Genomic DNA, 20,488 nt, shown 5'->3' with positions numbered 1-20,488 from the left:
TACATATTACGTACGAAACCAGTATAAATTTTAACCAACCATAATGTGTTCACTTAAGAAAATGATTTTGTCGGTATGAAAGGCCAACACATATTTGATCCACTTTAGGAATAAAGCTCATGACAGTGGAATAATGTCTTTGTTTTGGCATATTCGTTAAGGCACTTGATGATCGTAAATGGTTTACGAAGAGTCGAAGATGGTGAGTATGTGACTTTGCAGAGGTGGTGGGACAATTTGAGATAACCAAAAAGGATGAAAGACATTGACGTTTGAACATCCTAATGCAAAGTGAGCACATATGATTGTACACCAAACAAGTATGTTCCACAGGACCTGACATCTGTATGTATTTGAGGACTCCTTTTAGTTGTGTTCGCCACGTTCCTCTCTGCTCTCTCTTTCCTATTATTCATTGGATATACGTTACACCCAGAATTTGACATGTTTTTTTGCATATAATTGAAAAAGCAAGTTCGTCTCCATAAATGTGTGTAATTGTTGAATAAATTATCAAAATAAGTTTTTTTTTTATCAAACTACTATCAAAATAAGTTTGTATTCTCTTTTCTGTAGTAAGTAGATTATAATCTATATAAAAAAATCATATCATCAAGAAAAGATATGATTACAATCACTACTAAAAGTACAATATATTTTTCTAGGGGTCCAAGCTACGCTCTCTTTGCTGCTTTATTTGTGTTAAGGACAACAGAGGGAGTAGTTGGATTTGAACATCCATTATTTTTCTATAGAGGAATTGTTTGAAATTTATTAATTAAAATCGTTAAAACGAAGATAGTCATTTTTATGTTATCTCATTTTAAAAGGGCATTATAACAAAAGAGAATTGGTTCACCAACCAATAAAAATTGATTATTTTATATACAGATCTTTTTAAAAAAGGAAACAGAATATTTAGAATTTATTTTTTAAAATAAAAGGATAAAAAATAAATAAAAAATGTAATAACAATAAAAACGAATTTTTTTAATATTGTTAAAGTCGCTCATACTAAACCCTATACCCTAAATCCTAAACATTAAACCCTAAACCATAAACTCTTGGATAAACCCTAAACCATTAGGTAAAATATAAAAAAAAAATAGTAGCAGCTGTAAAAAAAGAATTTTGTTAAAGCCGTTCATACTAAACCCTAAACTCTAAACTCTAAATATTAAATCCTAAACCTTTGGGTAAATCCTAAACCCTTGGGTAAACCCTAAACTCTTGGGTAAAGATATATTCCAAAGGTTATGAGTTTGTCATGGATTTAGGATTTATCCAAGGGTTTAGGATTTAGTGTTTACCTAAAGATTTAGAATTTCATGTTTAGGGTTTAGTGTTTAGTATGAACGGTTTTAACAATATTAAAAAAATCATTTTTTTATTGTTATTATACTTTTTTATTTATTTTCTATTCTTTTATTTAAAAATATAATTTTAAATATTCTGTTTTTTTTTTGGAAAAATCTGTATATAAAATAACCAATAAAAGGTGAATCTATAGATTCACTTAGGGGGTGAACCCAAAAATTTCTTATAACAAAATACAGCGAGATAATCCAAACTTTCAATAATTGAAAGCACCAAAGTTTTATATTCTTACGATAAGCATATAACTAAAGAAGTTAGACAATTGTCAATGTACTTTTTATTCCTTATGAATTTTGTTTTATTAAATTTTTTAAAAAAAAAAAACAAATCTATATATATAATAAGTTCGTGGGCAATAAAAAGGTGAAAACGAAATTCCAATTTTTGTAGCGTTCTAATTTTATGGAATGAACTCCGAAGGTGTTGGTGCAAACTGCAAAATAATGATTAAATATATGGATCTAATCTAAGCATTCAAAGTAATAAATAACTGAGTTAAAAACGAACATCATGTTCTTTGATTAAACCATATAACATGCACATTAAAGGTAATAATGAAAAAGAGCCGAAAGCAAAAAAACTAAATTACCCAAAAGAAAGCCTCTCATCATTTTTTCCTTTAAAAAAATACAAATTGTGCAAAACTAGCAGCCCACGTTCCAAATTGCAAAAGGTAATAAGAAATGCATTGCAATATAAAAAGACTAGATAAAATTAAAAATATATATATTTGAAAAGTGCTGATAATAAACAAAAGACGTAACAAAAAGTGAACAAAGGTTCTAACTTTACCCAGAAAAAACTTAGTGTTGGACCTGATCATGACAACCTGGGCCCAATAAATTGTATTTGGGCTTTAACTTTATAGCCCTTTCATATTAGGGTTTATTTGTATAATCTTTGGTTCAAAATATCTTATATATTAAAACAGAAGTCACAACTTTGATTCATGTGTGATTTTTTTAAAAATAGACCTAATGGACCTATTCATAGAAATTCATACTACATTTTAATTCAGACTAATAATAAATAGAAATTTTAAAATATTTTAATCATAATATCTTTTGATATCTTTTCATTTTAAATATAAATATATTTATTTTAAAAATTTAACAAATATGTTTGAAAAGATTTTTACAAGATCTTCATTTTCGAAATTATATTTAAATATTTTCACTAATTTCGAAATTAGTTTAAAATATTATTATATATTAATATATTCAGTTATATAAAAAGAAAAATAAAAAAATCTATAATATTTTATTTATTATATAATCATAATCAATCATATTAAAATAAAATTATTATATTGAGCTAAATAAAATTATTATATTGAGCTAAATATAATAAAATTGTATTAAATTTATATATTTATATATTTTATTTTCGTAATTATAAAATATTTATGTTCAAAAATAAAATCTAATATGTTGGTAAGATGGGTTAACATTATCAAACTATATAATACATGTATAAAAATTAACATGTATTTCTATAAAGTTAATAATATAAAATCTTTGTAACTACTTTAATCATAATATATTTTCATTTTAAATATAGTATATATTTATATACTATATTTAAAAAATTCTAATAAATATGTGTAAAAATATTTAAACAATAACTTAATGTATTTTAAGTTATCGTTTAGAAATGAAAATAAATAAATTATATCATATTTTATCTATTTTTATAGTCATGATCATGTTAAAATATAATTATTATACTAAAATAAATATGATAAATTATATTCAATTGATAAATTTATAAATTTTATTTTCATAAATATAAACTATTTATTTAAAATATAATATGATGATAGAACGGCTTAAAATTAACAAACTATATAATACATGTCTAAAAATTAACATATCTTACACTTTTATATATACAATAATAAATTATCTAAAATGAATAAGCATAAAAATATTGGTAAAAAGAAATCCAGTTTTGAAATACGGGTCAGAATTTATCCTAAATTAAATACAAAATATTTTTTAAATATATTTTCTCATGAATATATTAATTTGCTTAATAACTAAATGCAAATATAATAAGATAAATATATAATAAAAAGTGGCAAATACATAAGGTTTAAATAATTAATTAATTATAACATGTAAATTATAAAATTATTGATTAACATTTAAGTGTATGATTAACATTAAAAATATATATCATTTATGTTGTAAAACAATAATTTATTTATAAAAAAGTAAAAACAAACACCCGTGCGGTTGCACGGGTCAAAATCTAGTATCATCTTAAATCGAATATTTATAGTTAAGGGGAATTGATGATTTTGATGTACAGATGTTAAATCCGAAATAGTTTTGTTCGAAAGGAAAGATATTTGTAATGTGACCAGCAAAGCTTGGTTGAAACATTGAATATATGTCCCCTAAACCCTAATTCTCCGTTGTTTCTTTTTGTGAGACACATTTTCCTTAACAACCTAATGTCTTTTGTGGTCACTAGGGTCAAATTGGCTATTAACAGAATGTGGTTTTCAATTACGTTGTAACCAGACTTTCATTGTCATCAATGATATTTACCATTTAACAAAAAAAAACCTAATGTCTTTTTTATTTTTCTTAAGAATTCCATCAAAAATCAACCATTGCACTTAGTAGAGTTGCACAAATAGATTTGAAAGTTTGAAACATACGATGTATATTGGCATTGCTAAAGTCATGCATGACTTTGTGGATGACATTTTTTTATGGTAAAGTAAACCATCTTGAAAGCATGTCCTTAAGCTTTTTGTATTTATATGGATAAACATCTTTATTTTGAAATTTGGATTGACGAAACATTATAGAGGCAAACATTATGTGATGCAAAAAGATATTTCGAAAAACTCTTAATTTTTATTAATCAAATTATAAACTGAATACAAATAATTAATTTAAACGATTATATATAAAATAAACATAAAACTCTAAAACAATAAATGATAATTATCTAAATTTAAAATAGTTAATCATGAAAATATTTTTTATTATTGTTTATTTTGTTAACTATTTTAAATTTTAAACACCTATTTTAAATTTAACGAAATGATAATTAGAGGAATACAAAATAAAATAAAAAAGATTTTCATGATCCTGTAGATCAAACCTTTCAGTTAGTTTTTAATTTTATCACCAAAAGTAATCAAAATTTCTTTGAGTTCATTGCATTACCAGCCTTAAAAATGTACCAGATTATAAACCACTGTTGGTGAAATTTCAGATTATATACAAGTTTATGAGCTACAATAATGTTGTCTGGATTCAACAAATTCATGACAATTCAGTGATGCCTCTTAACAAATCTATGACAAAATTTTGGGATACGAATCAATTTTCTTTTAGTATATTATAATTCTCTCTTTTTCTTTCATGCCTACCAGTCTACCACTAATTAACTAATCTGATTTCCGCTCTATGTTCTCCTTATTAGCTATTACTGCTTCCTCCCGACGAATTGAGAAAACCAACCGAAATTAAGCGTCTACGGCACACCTCGGTTTGACACATATGTGAGGAATGAGGATCATCAATATTTCCACAATTTTGTATGTACCTAGGTGATGATTGTTTTAATGGTTTTTGGATTTTAGTTTTTAGTTTTTGGTTTTTGATTTTGCAGTAGCTTTTAGTTTTTTGAAAATCATGAATGGTTGCTTTAGATTTTGGTTTTTGGTTTTTGATTTTAATATAAAAACTAGATTTTGACCCGCACGCCCGTGCGGGTCTATTTTTTTTAAAAAAAAATATGATGATATTTGCTTCTTATGTCACTATTTAGGGTTGAGTAAAAAACTTGAATTCGAAGATTCAAACCGATCTTAATCCGAATAAGTAGTACTAAATCCGAACCAGAATTGATTAAATATCTGAATTATTCAAAATTTTGGTATTTGAATAATTGAAACCTAATCCGATCCGAACCGAATTATTTTGGGTATCCAAAATAGATTTATATACTTATATATATGATACTTTTAAGTTCGCATAAATGCTTGAAAATATATACAAATAATTAAACGTAAATATCTTAAATAGTTAAAAAAATACTCAAAACTCTAAAAATACTTAAATAATTATTAATTCTCTATCCAAATATTTAAACCAAACCTATTTAAATTGGTTATCCAAATCAGAACCAAATCTTCAAAGATCTGAACTGAACACGAAATCTCAAAAAGACCCGAAAACGAATCCGAACGTCCACCCCTAATCACTATTATATATATCCTATATGTGTTATCATAGGTTACAAAATATGTGTTATCATATAACTAATCGTATTTTATACGTACCATCAAATAAGTTTTCTTATAATTAATAATATTTTATACGTACAATCATATAAATAATCACATATTATATTTTAAAACTTAATGTGAAATATAAAACCATAATTTAAGTTGGTGTTTGAAATTGGATTTTGTATTGTATTTTTATTATATATATTTAAAAAAATTATAATAGTTATTGGAAAATATGTTAGTAAAAATCAAATTTTGAATATATGTATATTTTTGAATGAATTTTTGATATAAATTAATTTTAAATTATTATTTTGATTTGAATATATATATCAAGTAACATAGATCCATTACTTTTTAATATAATGTAATGGACTTTCAATTTTTTTTAGTAGCATAAGCCCATTATTGTTTTTTCTAATTTATTGCTATCCATGTTTCCAAACAGTACTATTTTTTAACTACTATTCATATTGCCAAACAATCCCAATGTGTACTTCAACTTTAATAATATAGATATTATTAACACTTTACTCTAAAATAATAAAATATAAAATATTATCATCAAAATACACATAAACTTATTTGATAAAATTATTTCAAAACAGAAAATATGAATACAAATAAAATTTATGTAATTCAAATATTTTAATCTAAATAAAATATCATTTAATTAATAAAGTAGTCTTACTACATTAAAGATTTTTTTTTATGATTAGTAAAAATGTACTATAAATTTTGGCAAATAATACCTATAGATTATTAAAAAACATGTAAACTTTACATAAAGTAAATTTAAATAATTAATTTTATTTTGTTGAAATTTTTTAAAATATTATTGATATGTACAAATGCTTTTTACTTAGGTGATGATTGTTTGGATGATTTTTATTTTGTAATTTTAGAATTTAAATTTACATGATAGACAAAAAAAAATTTTGTTTATTTTTTCTTAGTGATTCTTACTATTTTTTGGAATAGTTATCACTAATGTATTTTTGTTGTTTATACTATATTAATGCATGGATATAGATATACTAATAATTCAGCAAAAAGAAAAAAAAAAGAAAACAAATCACGTACATTGCTCAAGGAATCCAAGAAAATGTAGTTTTTAGTTTTTGCTAAAAATTAGGTAGTTATTTCAAAATCTAGTTTCTCTAAAATTTAGGAAATCTATTTTTCAAAAATCTTGATTGGCAAAAAAGTAATTTTTAGAAAACCAAAAATCAAAAACCATTTTAGAAACTACAAACAATCAACCTCCTAGTTTATCTTCCACAAGCTATCTCACTCTTGGTAGTAGTTGGCACAAGAAAATAAAATCAAAATCTGGATCTCTCGGCTTTCAGTTTTTCCTCAATTTTTTTTGTGTCAAAAGTTTTTTTTTGAAAAAAGTTTCTACAAAAGTACTTAAGCTCTTCTTAATAAAATTCGTTTGGTGCACAGAAACGATGAACAGAAGAATAGCAGAAGTACTTGAACACATTGTTAATTACTTTGGAGATAATTATTCACATTGTTCTCCATAATTAATTGTATAGTATTGTTATGATTGTTATGGGAAAAGGAAGGATAGTATTTTTTTTTGAATTATAGTTTTTCCCAAATATGGCATATGCCTCAAAATATTAGTGTTGGTATCATAAAACATTGTTAAATAAATAGAACGAAATAAAATACAAAAGCCTGCATATTTCCCATTTAACTAAATCAAATTGGCGTTTGTTAAAAATCAACTTGGTGTACGGATTATTCTATAAGCTGTGACCCCATTTTGTGGATGGCTGGATGCTCCACTGCATCCCGTCTCGCATCACCACCACTAATTATAACATTATTGAATAAATATTAATTACTTTAAAGATTCATTTTTAATCATTCATCGCTGATCTGGTCATTCTAGAATTTCTTTTATAGAAAAATGATTCTTTGAGAGAATTTTTTTTTCTCTCATATCATTTTATACAAAATATTTTTTATCTCTTAATTTTTTGACTGCATTTGTTTATACATATATAGAAATTTTATAAATCAATAATGTTAAAATTTTGAAAATTTTGAAAATTTATGAAGATATTGATTTATAAAGAAATAATTTTTAGAAACATCTCATCCGATAATGTTGTATAAATGAAGTTGTATAATATTTGTATGCATAAATTTATATAAAAAAAATTTAGATTATGATATAAGTGGAACTATTTATTTATAAATAATTTTGTAAACATATGATGTTATCATATTTACTAATTTATCCTATAAAAATTATGTAATTATTCGGGACAAAATAGTAGACTTATATCCTTTGTGCCAGTTGGATATGTCTGTGATATGGATGGTTCTTATAAAAGATGAGGAACGATCTATCGCCGGAGATTTATGGATGACTATGGTTCAGGTTGCCTGCACATTTGAGGAAGATCACAATAACTATTGGGAGGAAGAGCAAGAATTTCCTTTATAAAAACTCTATAATGACTAAGCCAATCTTAATCAATTAAAAATGGTACACTCTTTTTTTTTTGTCACTAAAAAAAAAAAAATGGTACACTCAAAAGTATGTAAAAGTGAGTGAAGAACTTTGTCCGTTGGAGCTTCTATCTGATTTGAATGTTTGATCGCTGTAAAGATTATTAGTTGATGAAATGAATAGGTTGGAATCTATTTCTATCATTGGTTTGAGATAGTAACTATATACTCTCCATTTTACAAAGATGCATGTTTTAAGTTTTTCACACTTATTAAAAAAATATATCAAATTTTAATTACCAATGCATTATTTTCCATTATCAACTATTCCCCACAACTTTTAACCTAATACAATCTTTATAAATACAATTATATTTTTTGCAGTATACAATTTGCAATTAATTTATATGTTGAAAATGTAAAACATATATATTTTTGAAACATTTTTTTATTTAAATATAGATTTTTTTGAAACAAAGAGAGTATATTTGAAGTTACAAAGAAAAAACTATATATATTTTAAACAAACTTGAGTCATAGACTATTTTATTGTTTATATATTCTTGTATTGTTATAAATTTATTTTCTAGAACTGTTTTTAAAAAATACTAAAGACACTAAATCTTAATCTGTAACAAAGTTAGCTATGCTTAACTATTACAGAGGTTTATAATCAGCCCCAAAATAATAGTACAATGATTCCTCCAATAACAAATGTATTTAACCAAATATATAGTGCATAATTAGTTGAGGATTAATAAGAATATAAAGGCAATCTTAATTATCCTAAGGCATCTAGTCCTTTCTTTTAAAGATTCAATGATTCAATGGGAAGTTGGGAACACTACTACATAAGTTTAGTGCTTCTTGTAAATTTAGATATTAATAATAACTTTTGTATTTTCTCCTTTTTAACTGTCCTTTATTTTGTTTCCTTCGTAGTCTTAAGCATTATCCTTCACACGTACATGACAGACTCATATACAACGCATACATATGTATTAATTAAGGGCATTATTATTCGGTATCTCTCAAATATTTTAATGCGAGAGTCTAAATTAAAGAAAGTCATACCAAACTCTCAAATAAAAAAATTTGACATAGATTTTTAAGCGTTTGAACGATTTTCGTAATAAAATATTAGTTTTTGTGGTGATAGGTTTGAGTTGAGATATTTTTGATGCAGATGGTGTCATTGGTTCTTTTTTTTAATACGTTAAACTATTAAAGTCACTGATCTGTGCTGGTCGTAGCTGCAGAAATTAAAAAAAAAATTATATTATTTTTAGTTTAAAAATATATTATTTTTCTTGCCAAAAAGTTTTTGGCTGAAACATAAACTTTTGCGAACCCGATATCTTATACTCCAGTAAGGTTAACGTCACCGATAAAGTCCATCGACCCAAAAATAATTGGTTTGAATGTGTAATAATTCTACTAATTAGTCTATCACATATTATATTAATGTTTATACTGAAGTTAACTCAAGAAAACCACTCGCAGATCGGATTGTACTCATAGTTAAACTAATCATCTCCAATGGTTTATTCTGTTTTTTCTTCTAAAATAGAATAATTCTATAATAGAATTAGATGCTGTTTATATTTTATTTTAGAGTAAAAAATAGAGTGATAAACAAAAAATAATAAAAAATTATTCTATATATAAAATAAAAAATAGGTTTACACTATTATATAGTAGAAAATAGAATACAATTGGAACATTTTTACTCTGTACTCTATTTTAGAGGAAAAAATAGAATAAGATTAAAATCATGTATTAAGATAAATATTAAATATTATAAAATTAAATACAAAAAATATAGGGAGTGGGGAATAAAAAGACACTTTATGGCCTTACAAGACAAGAAAAATAAACCATGTGTCAATCATAGATACGATCTTGAGAGCCAATGAGATCAAAGATGCAAGGCAAAATAAGTAACTGATCGAACACACACTTTCTGGATTTTGCATGTTTGACACATTTTGATTTGCCAAGATTATTAATTCTACTCCCTTCTTGCTTACTTAACCTGACCTATCAGTCCATCGTACCTACCTTATAGAGATAAACGTCTCCCTCTTTATCCTTCTGTCTTAGAAATAGTCTGTTCAAACCGTGAACCAAATTTTTAAAAGGATTAAGATAGTAATGTAGTGTCCTAATACATTTTTTGACCACGTACTATTTTAGCTAGTTAGAACTTTGCTTCCACAACAATTCTATTATGTTGTAGTGGCCGGCAAACTCAAACCATTTGTAGAGGAGCCCCGTTCTGATAATATCTTGGATACTAACCTTGGCTACAAAAAGATGATTATTTGAATACATCCCGACTAAATTGTCATATATTTAAACAATCTGAAACCCACTTCTACTATTTTTTTATTTTTTAATAGATGAATTATATATGAAATATATGTGAATTTCTCTCCAATATATTCTTTTATAATAAATGAACGTTTTTTTTTCTATTTATATAATAATGATATTTTCATATAGAGTCAAATATAACATTATTCTATTATAAAAAATATATTAGAGATAAACTAATCTCTACTTTTACATTTTAAAGTTTGTCTATTATATAAAAAAATGTGTTGAAAATATTCAAATAGATTTAGATTTTGTATAGATGAATCAAATTAATTAAAAGGATTATACTCTTATATTAGCTAAAAATATCTCTAAAGGAAGACGATTTTTCATTCATTAAATCCTTACTTCTTCATGGTGGGATTTAATTTGGATGTTATAATTTACGCTGGAAATAAATACAAGAATGAAACAAATTTAGTAAAAACTGTGAGACAGTTGCTTGCCCCAGATTGTGGTTGTTAGTACTATAAAGGTATAATCATTTTCTGGAGACATTAATTTGTAAAAATTTCATTAGTACGTTAAACAAGAAAATTAGTAATTAAAAAAAAGTAGTTAGTAGGTCACAATTTTGTACAGCAACCAGTTTCTGAAGCTCAGCCATAAATCTTACTAATATCAATGCTTCATACTATTTTTGTTTATTTTTTGCATCTCTATATTTTACCCGAACTTTATCTCCGGTTACATCAAATATAGGATATAAGAGTGGATTTAAGAGAGAGAAACAAATGGTTACAAGTACATCATTAGTCCTTAAAATAACTATGCTTAACCAAAAGTTCTTTCATATGATCTGTAAAGATTAACTAAACAACTAATGTTCAGTTAAAAAAATAAAATAAACAACTAATGTATATAGGTATATATATATTTGGAATAAATTGGCGTATTTTCTATGCATGTATAGGGAAAGTAATTCCATATTCCAAGAAGAAAAGATAGTTGAAAACCACGTACTGCTGAAGAATAAGATTCAGGAGTTGTCACGTAGACAAAGGGCAAAGCAAGATGGCCAAAAAACATTTTGAAATGGATCAAATAAATAGATAAATATATTACATAGCCAAAAAGGCTACATTGGAACCTAACATGGGCAGGTCATTGGTTCTCCACCACGATGAGATGAACATAATACCCACTTTAGATATTGACTAATTATACTTATTTCTTAGTGACCATCACTTGTTTTGTACTTTTAGTGGTTAAGAGTGGGCTAAGAATCCCCATCGACCAGTATATAACTGAACATATATATAAGAAACCAAAAGTGTCGTTCTTATCATTAAATTTCATAATTGACCTTGATATAAATTTCATCAACGTTTCAATGATTATTGTTGTGCGGTTGAGCATTGATCGAGTATATACATTCGTTCTTAGAGCATCTCTAAAAAGACTTTCTATTATAGAGTTTTGCAAATTCTATATTTGAAGTTTCAAAGTGTTATTATCCAAAACCAAAACTTTAAATTTAATTTCAAAATTATTTGTAATTTATACTATGCTCTTTATATTTGTCATAATTAATATAAATTCATAAAACTTTTGTAGATAACAAGCACATATATAAAATATTATTGTAATATTAATTAATAAATCTTACACTAAAATATAAAATTATAAATAGAAATAGATAATTAAATATTAAACTACAAGCAAAATACCACATCATTACATAAAATTATTTTATTAATGCTCCATTTTCGGTTATACAAAATTTGTTTAGACAATATTTTAGAAGTTTCATTAAAATTAGTGTTGTTGTAATATTTAAATTTGTGTAATAATTATGTCTTCATGTATATATCTTCTTTAAAAAAAATTATTAAGTTTCTTTTGTAATATTCTTGTTGTCTAATTCTACTTTTAAAATATTATAAATCTTATTTTGATTTTTTTTTTAAACTTATGTGTAAAATTTTAATTTATAAAAATAAATTTGAAATATTTAAAATATACAAAAGTTATAAATATTAATTAAAACTATGAATGAGAAAATACTTAAGAATCATAAATGTGATGTATAATTATTTATAATGACCAAAATGCAAATAAAAGATGAAACTTCAAATTTAGAGTTTTGAGTAGTGAAATTTCAAATATGAAGTTTTACTACTCAAAACTCTAAATTTGAAATTTTGAAGTTTTTTTTTAGAGCAAGAAGATGGATAAGAGTCTTGTTCTAAAAAAACTCTATATTTGAAGTTATAGAGTTTCTTTTTGGAGATACTCTTAGATATGAATTCAGTCAAAACATGTAAGCTATAAGAGTATTGGTCTTTGATAGGTATATTAGGTAGCAAACTAGTTCCCAAAAAAAAAAAGGTAGCAAACTAGAAATTATTACCAATGATAAGTACATTCTTCATCATACTTCAAATAACCTATTAAATTAGAAAAATATTTGGATTATTAGGTATTTTATAATATAGTTAAATTTATATAAATATAGTATACATGTTGAATCAATTAGTGCATGCCAAGTCATATGTCACTCCGATGTAAGATCAATCAATCAAGTATAACCTAAAAGTTTATTTTATACAAGCTAGAGAAGAAGGGAAAGTGTGTGATATACAAACCCATAAAATAACAAACAATGCTTTAGAAGGAGCTTTCGCTTGTGTAGCTATATACTTTGTATGAATGCATAGTTACATATAATATAACATATATGGGCACATACATATATTATATATAAATGGAAATGAGGGTTTGTGGAAAAAAAGGTGTTTTAATAAGAAGCACAGAAGTGAGTGGGGGGGGGGGGGGGGGGGGGGGGGATCTGTATATGGAGATTATATATAAAGAGAAGAAGGTGTTGGTCATAACTTCACAGTTTTCTCCCAAGAAAAAAAAAGAGAAACCGAAACAGTAAGTGGGGAACCTTGAAGCTAGTTCAAACTAGTGGGAGGTTGATCCACGTTCTAACTTCAAATCCAAACTTAAACACAAATCCAAACCTTAAAAGCATCATATAGAGATGGTTCGTGGAAAGATTCAGCTGAAGAGGATCGAGAACCCGGTTCACAGACAAGTAACGTTCTGCAAAAGGAGAACTGGTCTTCTCAAAAAGGCTAAGGAGCTCTCTGTGCTCTGTGACGCCGAGATTGGTGTTGTAATTTTTTCTCCTCAGGGCAAGCTCTTTGAGCTTGCAACTAAAGGGTATTAATGTATTATATATCTCATAGTCTTCATATATGTATTTTTTTTTTCAAGAATTCCCTTATTTGTGTTTTAATGTAATTAAATAGAAACTTATATATATATAAAATTGATTTATAAAAAACAGAACAATGGAGGGGGTGATTGATAAGTACATGAAGTGTACTGGTGGTCATCGTGGTTCTTCTTCTGCTACTTTTACTTCTCAAGAACAATTTCAACCCCCAAATCTTGTACGTCTCTCCTCTCTTTCATTTTAATTCTTTATTTCCTTGCGGACTTATATAAAACTTTTCTCTTTGAGTTTTGGAATTAACTTTTGAAACTGTTTGGTTGTTATGCCATTTTTGGTTTTATTAAAACTAGCCGGTGCTCAACGTCTCATAAACACCGTTAATCATTTCTTTTCATTTCGTTCTATGGGGTTTTCTGTTTCTTATTTTTCCGTATAAATATACTCCTTATTTTGATATTATGCTATTTGGTAACACGTGTGGACATGCAAAGCGAAACTCTGTTGGGCGTTGTTCATAATTAACTGATTTGAATTAAAATAGTCTGCAAGCTAGGTAGGGCACCAGATTCCGGTTATACATGAAATTAATAGTTATGAAGTAAACAGTCGTTGCAACTACCGCTCCCATTTTCTGATTTATTAATTTTGTCTACTAGTGTGAGTCACTCACATATTGTGGAACGTTTGTACTACAAGTATAAATGAAAACAAAAACAAGTAATATTGTTTCAATTTTTATTGGTAAAGCAAAACAATTTAAACTATTACTGTTAAAGTAAAAGATGCTTTAGAGACAACAATACCCATAACACTTTAAAAATATTTGAATATTTTTGTTCTTTAATCACATTATATTTCGAACGAAGTATCATATTATTTTATCTCAGCACAGTCTTTTGATAAAAGTTGCCCTAGACACTTAAAAAACGTAGCCCTAAGCTGTTGTCATTGGCACGCGCGGAACCATGTACATACTCCTATTTTTTTGTTTTTTACGCATGATATCTATACATTTTTGGAATAAATACATGTACGTCTGTCTATATGTACGGTCAGTACGGACATGGTTCCTAATTGTAACTTAACATTATTATTTACAAATAATAGAAACATTGAAACGAGATTTGATTATTTAGGATCCGAAAGATATTGAGGTCAATGTGCTTAAGAAAGAGGTTGAGATGCTTCAGAAAGGAATAAGGTATATGTTTAGCTATTTACACATTAGCTACTTCCTTACTAAGTTGTTCTTATGGATTATAAATTCGTACATACATACATACATACATACATATGTAATAATAAAATGGATTCAGGTATATGTTTGGAGGAGGAGATGGGGCGATGAATCTTGAAGAACTTCTTCTGCTAGAGAAGCATCTTGAGTATTGGATTTCTCAGATCCGCTCTGCTAAGGTATACATGACATTAATGCTTGTATAGATGTACAATCAATATGTTATGGAAAATAAATATTAAATACTGCAGATTAGGAAAATTATACAGTAAAATTCTATAAATTAATAATGTTGGGATTATGGTGTTTTATTACTTTATAGAGTTATTAATTTATAAAACTTTCATTTTTAGATATATATATACATTAATGAAATTTTAGAAAGATATTTTATATTTTATTATATTACTTGGTGTACATAAAATATCTTTCATAGAATTTAAGTGTTGCTTTATAATATTATTGTCAAATATATTGAAATGTTAAGAAAACATAGATGAATTATTTTTTTGTACTTATATAAATTATTAATTTATGATTTTAATAGGATTATATATGTATACAAATTATTAATTTATGATTTTAATAGGATTATATATTTACATTGAATTTTCTTAAAAAAATATTATCTTATTATCTTATCGATTTGTGTCATATTTAACTGGCCTAACTCGGGATTTTTTTGTATTAATTTATCGTGTTTATTCATTTATAGAGTTTCTACTGCATATCTCTGTTTTTTTGGCAAAAAGTTATATGTTTCTATTATAAAGAAGTTTATATGTAATGTTGCAGATGGAGATTATGCTTCAAGAAATTCAATCCTTGAGGAACAAGGTAAGCCCATTACATCATATTGTATATTCAGCTTCATATAAATCAGTACGTATGAGTCAGGATTTTGGTTTAGAAAAACAAAACATTAAATTAACATTGCTCAACGGTTTTGTATGTCTGTGTGAAGGAAGGAGTCCTCAAAAATGCCAACAAGTATCTCCTCGATAAGGTATCAAATTTACTATGAAATTGTTATAATTGCACTTCTTATGAAGTTGGAGATCTATATGAGAGTTATATCCAAATGTATATCTTGCTATAGTCACAACATTCCAATGATATTTAGACTGATTTGCCCTAACGCTTTACTTTGTTGCTGTGTTGGTGAAATAATGCAGATAGAGGAGAACAACAATAGCATATTAGATGCTAACTTCGCAACAGTGGAGACTAACTATTCTTATATTCCACTAGCCATGCCAAGTGAAATATTTCAGTTCTAGACCATAGGATATTTGAAGACTATGTCTTACGAATTCAAATAATCTTTGGTAAGCATAATTAGTGTTTTAAAATCATGCACAAGTATAATAAGGTATGTGGTACTTGCTAGGCTGTTGAAAATCTGTTTGTAACTTTTTCCTCTTGTTTTAAATTTGTTGGTGTGAGCGGCGAAATGACTATAAGTGTTGTTTGTATACTTTGCACTTAAACTCTTTCTATCTATGTTTTGAGTTTATGGATTACTATAGAAACTCAATAAATTAATACTCGATAACTAATAAACACTATAAATTAATAATTTTTTTCGGTTCCGAATTGGATCGGTTCAAAATATGATACAAATCGATAAAATAATTACATAATAGTATTTTAGAAAATCCTATACATATATGGTCCCGTTAAAAGCATCAACTAATAATTTTTGTATATATACATTTTATATAAGTACAAACAAACAATTGTGTTATTTTCTTTATTTCACGATAGAATTATTTTTTATTTTCTTAACACTTCAATATATTTTACTAATATTTAGTAAAATTATATCTAAACCACATTTAAAAAAAATTATAAACATATTTCATATGCACCAAATAATACACTAATGGTGAAAGTCGAATTTCAAAAATTTAATTAATGTAAATACGGTAAAATCAATTATTTTGTTAAAAAATATTATAAATATAAAAAAAATCAGAAAATAAAACTTTTGTAAATTAGTAATTCTATAAATTAATAAAATGGCATAGTACCAACATTATTAATTTATAGAGTTTTTACTCTATATGGTTTGTGTTGACTGAGGATGCATATCCTCTTTTTCAATGTATTTACATTGTTATCTATGTAACCTCTAGACTCCAACGTAGAAAATGGATAGTTAAGAACAAAGTGGTATTTCAACACAAAATCGAAATGATTTGACTCGATTCGAAAACTGATAATGTCATGAAACTTAAAACAATGCTCCATAGATGTGGAAACTTTCAAAGTGGCTTAACATTCGATGATACGAGTGAACTACCATTTATGGCAAAAACAAAACGACTACCATTTAGTAGGTCCCACGTTTGTATCATTCCATCACACAGTCTGAGAAGTTAAACATTTAAAGTCAACCCTACAGTTAATAGATCAGTATTCAGGAAGCAAGATGCGAATTTCTACTAGTATAACTACCATCTTGAATTAGAAGAGACTTTTTTGTTGCTTTTTCTCGCTTCTTCAACATAATTGGTCTTCACGACTGTCTGACTTTGAAAGCTATAGCTTAAAGCCTTAAACGTCACTGAGAACATCGACAATTTAAATGCAACCTTTCTCTCTTTTTATTTTTTATTTTTTTAGACAAATGCAACATTTCTCTTCTTTTATCTTCTTTTGATTATATTTGCCTCTTCCTTGTGAGCTTAACAAAAGTAGTCGTTTGTAAAGGAGGTTCTTTTTTTTTTGATTAAGCATTTGCAAATCTTCCACTAGCTCAACGACTACATTATTCTCTAATCATACCTTTTACCATAAGTTCCGTTAACTGATCTAAAATTAACTGCTAATAATATAAATGTTTGTATATCTACGTACGTAAGTCATTCACTTCGAATTATGTGTTTATATAGTGTATAAAAAATACAGGATATGGTATAATGATTTTATGGATATGCTATATATATACCATAACTCACATATTGTGATTGTCGTGAATTGCTTTTATTACTGTGTGGTAGAAGACGGATACAAACATTTACTACTCTTCACCAAAACCCCTCTCTTTCCCTCTATAAATCTTTCAAATTCTTACTTTTCTTCACCCAATAAAATTAACCCTATCAAACTCAAACACCTTCACAATATGGCTTTCTACTTCCGGCGACTATGCTACTTTCCAGCTCTTCTCTTGGTGGTTATCCAGCTTTTGCATGGCGTCTGCGGCCAACTAGTTGTGGTTGAGGAACCTACTTATGCTCCTCCGCCTCCACTAGTTGTGATTGAGGAACCTACTTCTTCTCCTCCGCCTCCATTAGATGTGGTTAATGAACCTATTTTTGCTCCTCCGCCTCCATTAGATGTGGTTAATGAACCTATTTCTGCTCCTCCGCCTCCATTAAATGTGGTTGAGGAACCTCTTTCTGCTCCTCCGCCTCCATTACATGTGGTCGAGGAACCTATTTCTGCTCCTCCGCCTCCATTAGTCAAACAAGACGGCAATGATGCCATTGTGCCGGCATTGTTTGTCTTTGGTGACTCTCTCATAGACAATGGGAACAACAATAACATCCCTTCCTTTGCTAAAGCCAATTACTTCCCTTATGGCATTGATTTCAATGGCGGTCCAACCGGTCGGTTCTGCAATGGCTTAACCATGGTCGATGGGATTGGTACGTTTCTCTTCAAAACATGGTATTCGTTTCCTCCTAATTTGGAAAAAGGTTTTAAATGATAACGTTTGGATGAGGCTGATCGATGAAGTAATTTGATGCATGCATGCATGCACATATCATATAGCTCAACTATTGGGGTTGCCATTGATTCCGGCGTACTCGGAAGCTACCGGAGATCAAGTGCTTCGTGGTGTCAACTACGCTTCTGCAGCCGCGGGGATTCTTCCTGACACCGGAGGAAACTTTGTAAGTTGCATGCAACTTTTTACCTTTTGTTATAAGAACTAAGAAGTAAATATGTATTTACTAGATCTAATAATAATTACTTGTAGTAGTATACCAACCGATTCTTAGAATTTTTTTTTGTTTTGTTTGTAGTATACATTTTAGAACTACGCATAATACTTGCGTGGTTTTCAAATATAAACGTACATTTATAATGTTCTAATATGAACTTTTGAAAGCCAATATACTATACCATTAATTTATTCGTTTGTGTTTTATTTAGCAAAATTATTATTTTAAATTCGTTTCTGTTTTTAATACATTGAAGGACTTGTTAAAATATTGTACCTTGTATTTTTAAAATGCAATTGTATAAAATCAAAATTTTAATTTATATAGAAATCCTTTTGGTGATATTATAGAAAAATTTATATACATTTTAGTAACAATTTTATATTCATACTTACTAAAATGAATTGATCATTAAAAATCAACTCAAGTACTTTCAAAGCTCTTACATGATGGTCATATAAGTATATATTTGTTCTTAATAAACATCGAAAATTGTAATGAGTTTATAATCCGATGGTCAGATGGGGCGTATACCATTCGACCAGCAGATTCATAACTTCCAGACAACGTTAGATCAGATGGCCAGCAAGTCCGGTGGTCCGGTGGCCATTGCAGACTCGGTGGCTCGAGGCTTGTTCTTCATTGGAATGGGAAGCAACGACTATCTCAACAACTACTTGTTGCCCAATTTCCCTACCCGTAACCAATTCAACGCCCACCAATTCGGAGATCTCTTGGTTCAGCACTACGCCAATCATCTCACCGTAATACATCATAAACATTAATTAGTACTTACTAAGCAAGAAGCTGAAATGTAATCATAAATGTGTTGTTTTTATTTTGGTAATGCAGAGACTGTATAATCTCGGTGGTCGGAAATTTATAGTGGCTGGACTTGGAAGAATGGGATGCATTCCTAGCATTCTAGCTCAAGGAACCGACGGTAAATGCTCGGAGGAAGTTAACCAACTTGTTCTTCCTTTCAACACAAACGTCAAAACAATGATCTCCAATCTCAACCAGAATCTCCCGGATGCTAAATTCATTTATCTCGATATCACTCAAATGTTAGAAGACATCATCGCTAACCCGGCGGTTTATGGTAACTACCAAATCTTAAGCTAGCTAACACAAACTCTTAATTATGGGTAATAATGGCTGTGTTGGTTTTGTAGGAGTTACTACTTTGGACAAAGGATGTTGTGGGATAGGACGGAACAGAGGTCAAATCACATGTCTTCCCTTTGAGACGCCTTGTCCTAACAGAGATCAGTACCTGTTTTGGGACGCTTTTCATCCTACCGAGAAAGTTAATCTCATTATGGCTAGGAAAGCGTTCGCTGGTGATCGTACCGTTGCATTTCCTATCAACATTCAGGAACTGGCGAGACTCAATTAGAGGACTAACTTTCTTATGGAGTCAATCAAGAAGTAATATAAAACTTTGTGTTGTTTCGTGTCTTTGTCATTTGTTCTTGTAACGTTTTTTCATTAGTTTCGTTCATGTTAAAAACATTTGAGTCAAATCATTTTTACTTTTTAGTTCTTGAAAACGTCAAATGCTTCACCAAATGGTCAAAATTTGATCACCAAACGGTCCAACTCAGATCTACTGGTTTTGTTTT

The 20,488-nt window shown here is 27.6% G+C and overlaps 2 protein-coding genes across 2 annotated transcripts; both read left to right on the top strand.

The window, feature by feature from the left end:
• Window positions 1–13,280: 13,280 nt before the first annotated feature.
• Window positions 13,281–16,379, top strand: LOC106354157 (agamous-like MADS-box protein AGL12). Its single transcript, XM_013794036.3, has 7 exons — window positions 13,281–13,654; window positions 13,782–13,887; window positions 14,807–14,871; window positions 14,987–15,086; window positions 15,703–15,744; window positions 15,872–15,913; window positions 16,083–16,379. The coding sequence occupies exons 1-7, from the start codon at window positions 13,473–13,475 to the stop codon at window positions 16,185–16,187; spliced, it is 642 nt and encodes a 213-aa protein (XP_013649490.1). The 5' UTR covers window positions 13,281–13,472; the 3' UTR covers window positions 16,188–16,379.
• Window positions 16,380–16,988: 609 nt separating this feature from the next.
• Window positions 16,989–20,416, top strand: LOC106354153 (GDSL esterase/lipase At1g71691-like). Its single transcript, XM_013794032.3, has 5 exons — window positions 16,989–18,563; window positions 18,691–18,812; window positions 19,385–19,627; window positions 19,716–19,965; window positions 20,039–20,416. Exons 1-5 carry the CDS (start codon window positions 17,840–17,842, stop codon window positions 20,260–20,262), a joined length of 1,563 nt encoding a protein of 520 aa, XP_013649486.2. The 5' UTR covers window positions 16,989–17,839; the 3' UTR covers window positions 20,263–20,416.
• The last annotated feature ends 72 nt before the right edge of the window (window positions 20,417–20,488 follow it).

Source organism: Brassica napus, chromosome A7, assembly GCF_020379485.1.
Source record: "Brassica napus cultivar Da-Ae chromosome A7, Da-Ae, whole genome shotgun sequence".
NCBI classification, from domain to species: Eukaryota; Viridiplantae; Streptophyta; class Magnoliopsida; order Brassicales; family Brassicaceae; genus Brassica; species Brassica napus.
The sequence above is the reverse complement of the archived record's forward strand: the minus strand, read 5'-3'. Positions and strand labels throughout refer to the sequence as shown.